The sequence below is a fragment of the Asparagus officinalis genome, chromosome 1 (genome assembly GCF_001876935.1).
Source record: "Asparagus officinalis chromosome 1, Aspof.V1, whole genome shotgun sequence".
In the NCBI taxonomy this organism is placed as follows: Eukaryota; Viridiplantae; Streptophyta; class Magnoliopsida; order Asparagales; family Asparagaceae; genus Asparagus; species Asparagus officinalis.
Window position 1 is genome coordinate 26493265 of NC_033794.1, and position 1810 is coordinate 26495074.

Sequence of the window (1810 nt, forward strand, 5' to 3'; positions counted from 1 at the left end):
GTTGACCCAACAATCTGCAGGAGACAAAGCACTCATGAGAAGAAGATGGCTCTTTGTGAGACATGTGGTTCATTCCTTGTAGCCAATGATGCTGCTGAGACCGACACTGGGAACGGAGAGGTGGAGGTCTTTGAGGCGGAGGAAGGGGAGGAGGGAGAAGAGGGGGAGGTCACGAGTGGAATGAGGTGAGGTCAGGAGTGAAATGAGGGAGAGGGAGAGGTAGTAGGTGTGGGGTCCATGAGGGAAGAGGGAGGGTGGGGAATTAGGTGAGATCAGAGTGCAGTGAGGGGGGTGGGGTCAGGGTTTGCGTGTAAAATCATCAAATGCACGGGACTGGTAGTCCCGTGCATTTGATTTGCTGCAAATCTGACCCTTCTCCGAAGAAAAGGGTCGTTTTTACCTATTATTTTGAGGAGTGGTCGGTTTTGCTATATAAAATTGAAAAAAGGGTTCTTTTAAAAATTTGTCCTATGTATAATTTTCTAATATTATAGATCCTATACATAAACTATTTTGGATATGAAACTAATGTTTTTGGTTTCTAGGGACTTTGTAAAAAGATGTCTCTATTCTTGTTTTTGAACAATGTTGGACCTTAAAGAAAACTTCATATAAGTAAGGGTTCATATGAAAATTTTTATTTTATCTTCTACATTACAGGTTCCTTCCTGTTTTTTTTTTTCGTTCCTAAAACCCATCAAACTTGACTAGGATTCAATGGGAGAGCTCGCTGCCAATGAAGATCCAGTCCAAGAAATGGACGGAGATCACCGGACATCGTCATAGGTGACGCATGTGGCTAGAAAAAAGTACTCTTTTTTTCTACAAAAAATCTATAAATCTAAACGAGAAGAACTACACTTACATCAAACTGAAACTTCTTCCTTTTCTTCCTTTCTTTCTCTCTGAGCCAAAGTTTATTTCTTCCTTTCTTTTTGTGTGAATGGCGCTTTGTGGATTTGCTAATAAGTTTATATATGTTTTTTGTCCTTTTGTATTCTATAATTCTAATTTACCTTTATTCATAATTAAGGATTTATTCATAATTAAGGACATTAAAAGGCCTGATTGAAACTCTAAACTTATTGCATCAGGTAGGAAACTCTTGATTTTTTTAATAGAGAAAACATGTTATCTACATCCTCCCCACCTTAAGATAAGTTTCATCCTCAAAACTTTACTTAATTTGGTTTTTAAAAAGTTAAGGATACTTTTGACGCATTTCCTCTTCAAGCTCCCAATTTGCATCTCTTTCTAAATGATTCTTCAACTGAAGCCTGAGCACTTGTTCCTTTTTGTCCACAACACATTTTGGCTGCTCTTTATATGTTAAGTCTTCCTTCAGCTCACTTGGTTCTAGTCCTATAGCTTGAACTAGATCTCGAATGAATTTTCTTAGCATAGATACATGAAACACATTATGGACTCTAGCTAAAGAAGGCAGTAAATCAATTCCATAAGCTACTTCGCCAACACGTTGAAGTATCTCAAATGTTCCCACAAATCTTAGACTCAGCTTCCCTAGGATTCCAAATCTCTTCACACCTATTCTAGAAGGCATTTTTAAAAATACATGATCACATTCTTGAAATTCTAGTATCTCTTTCTGAGATCGGAATAATTCTTCTATTTACTTTATGTATTTTGAATATACTCTCTTATAAAGTAGATCTTGTCTATAGCTTGTTGCACTAACTCAAGTACAAGAAGTTTTTTTTCTCCAACATCGTCCTAGTGTATAGGTGAACGACACTTCCTTCCTTATAGGGCCTCATATGGTGTCATCTTAATACTTGATTGGTAACTATTG

General features: G+C 37.2%; 1 protein-coding gene across 1 annotated transcript; it reads right to left on the reverse strand.

Moving 5' to 3' along the window:
- Positions 1202–1561, reverse strand: LOC109832426. The gene has a single exon (XM_020399795.1). The coding sequence runs from the start codon at positions 1559–1561 to the stop codon at positions 1202–1204; it is 360 nt and encodes a 119-aa protein (XP_020255384.1).

Excerpts from the sequence above, each read along its gene's own strand:
- LOC109832426 (XM_020399795.1), bottom strand. The coding sequence starts at position 1,561 with ATGCCTTCTAGAATAGGTGTGAAGAGATTTGGAATCCTAGGGAAGCTG.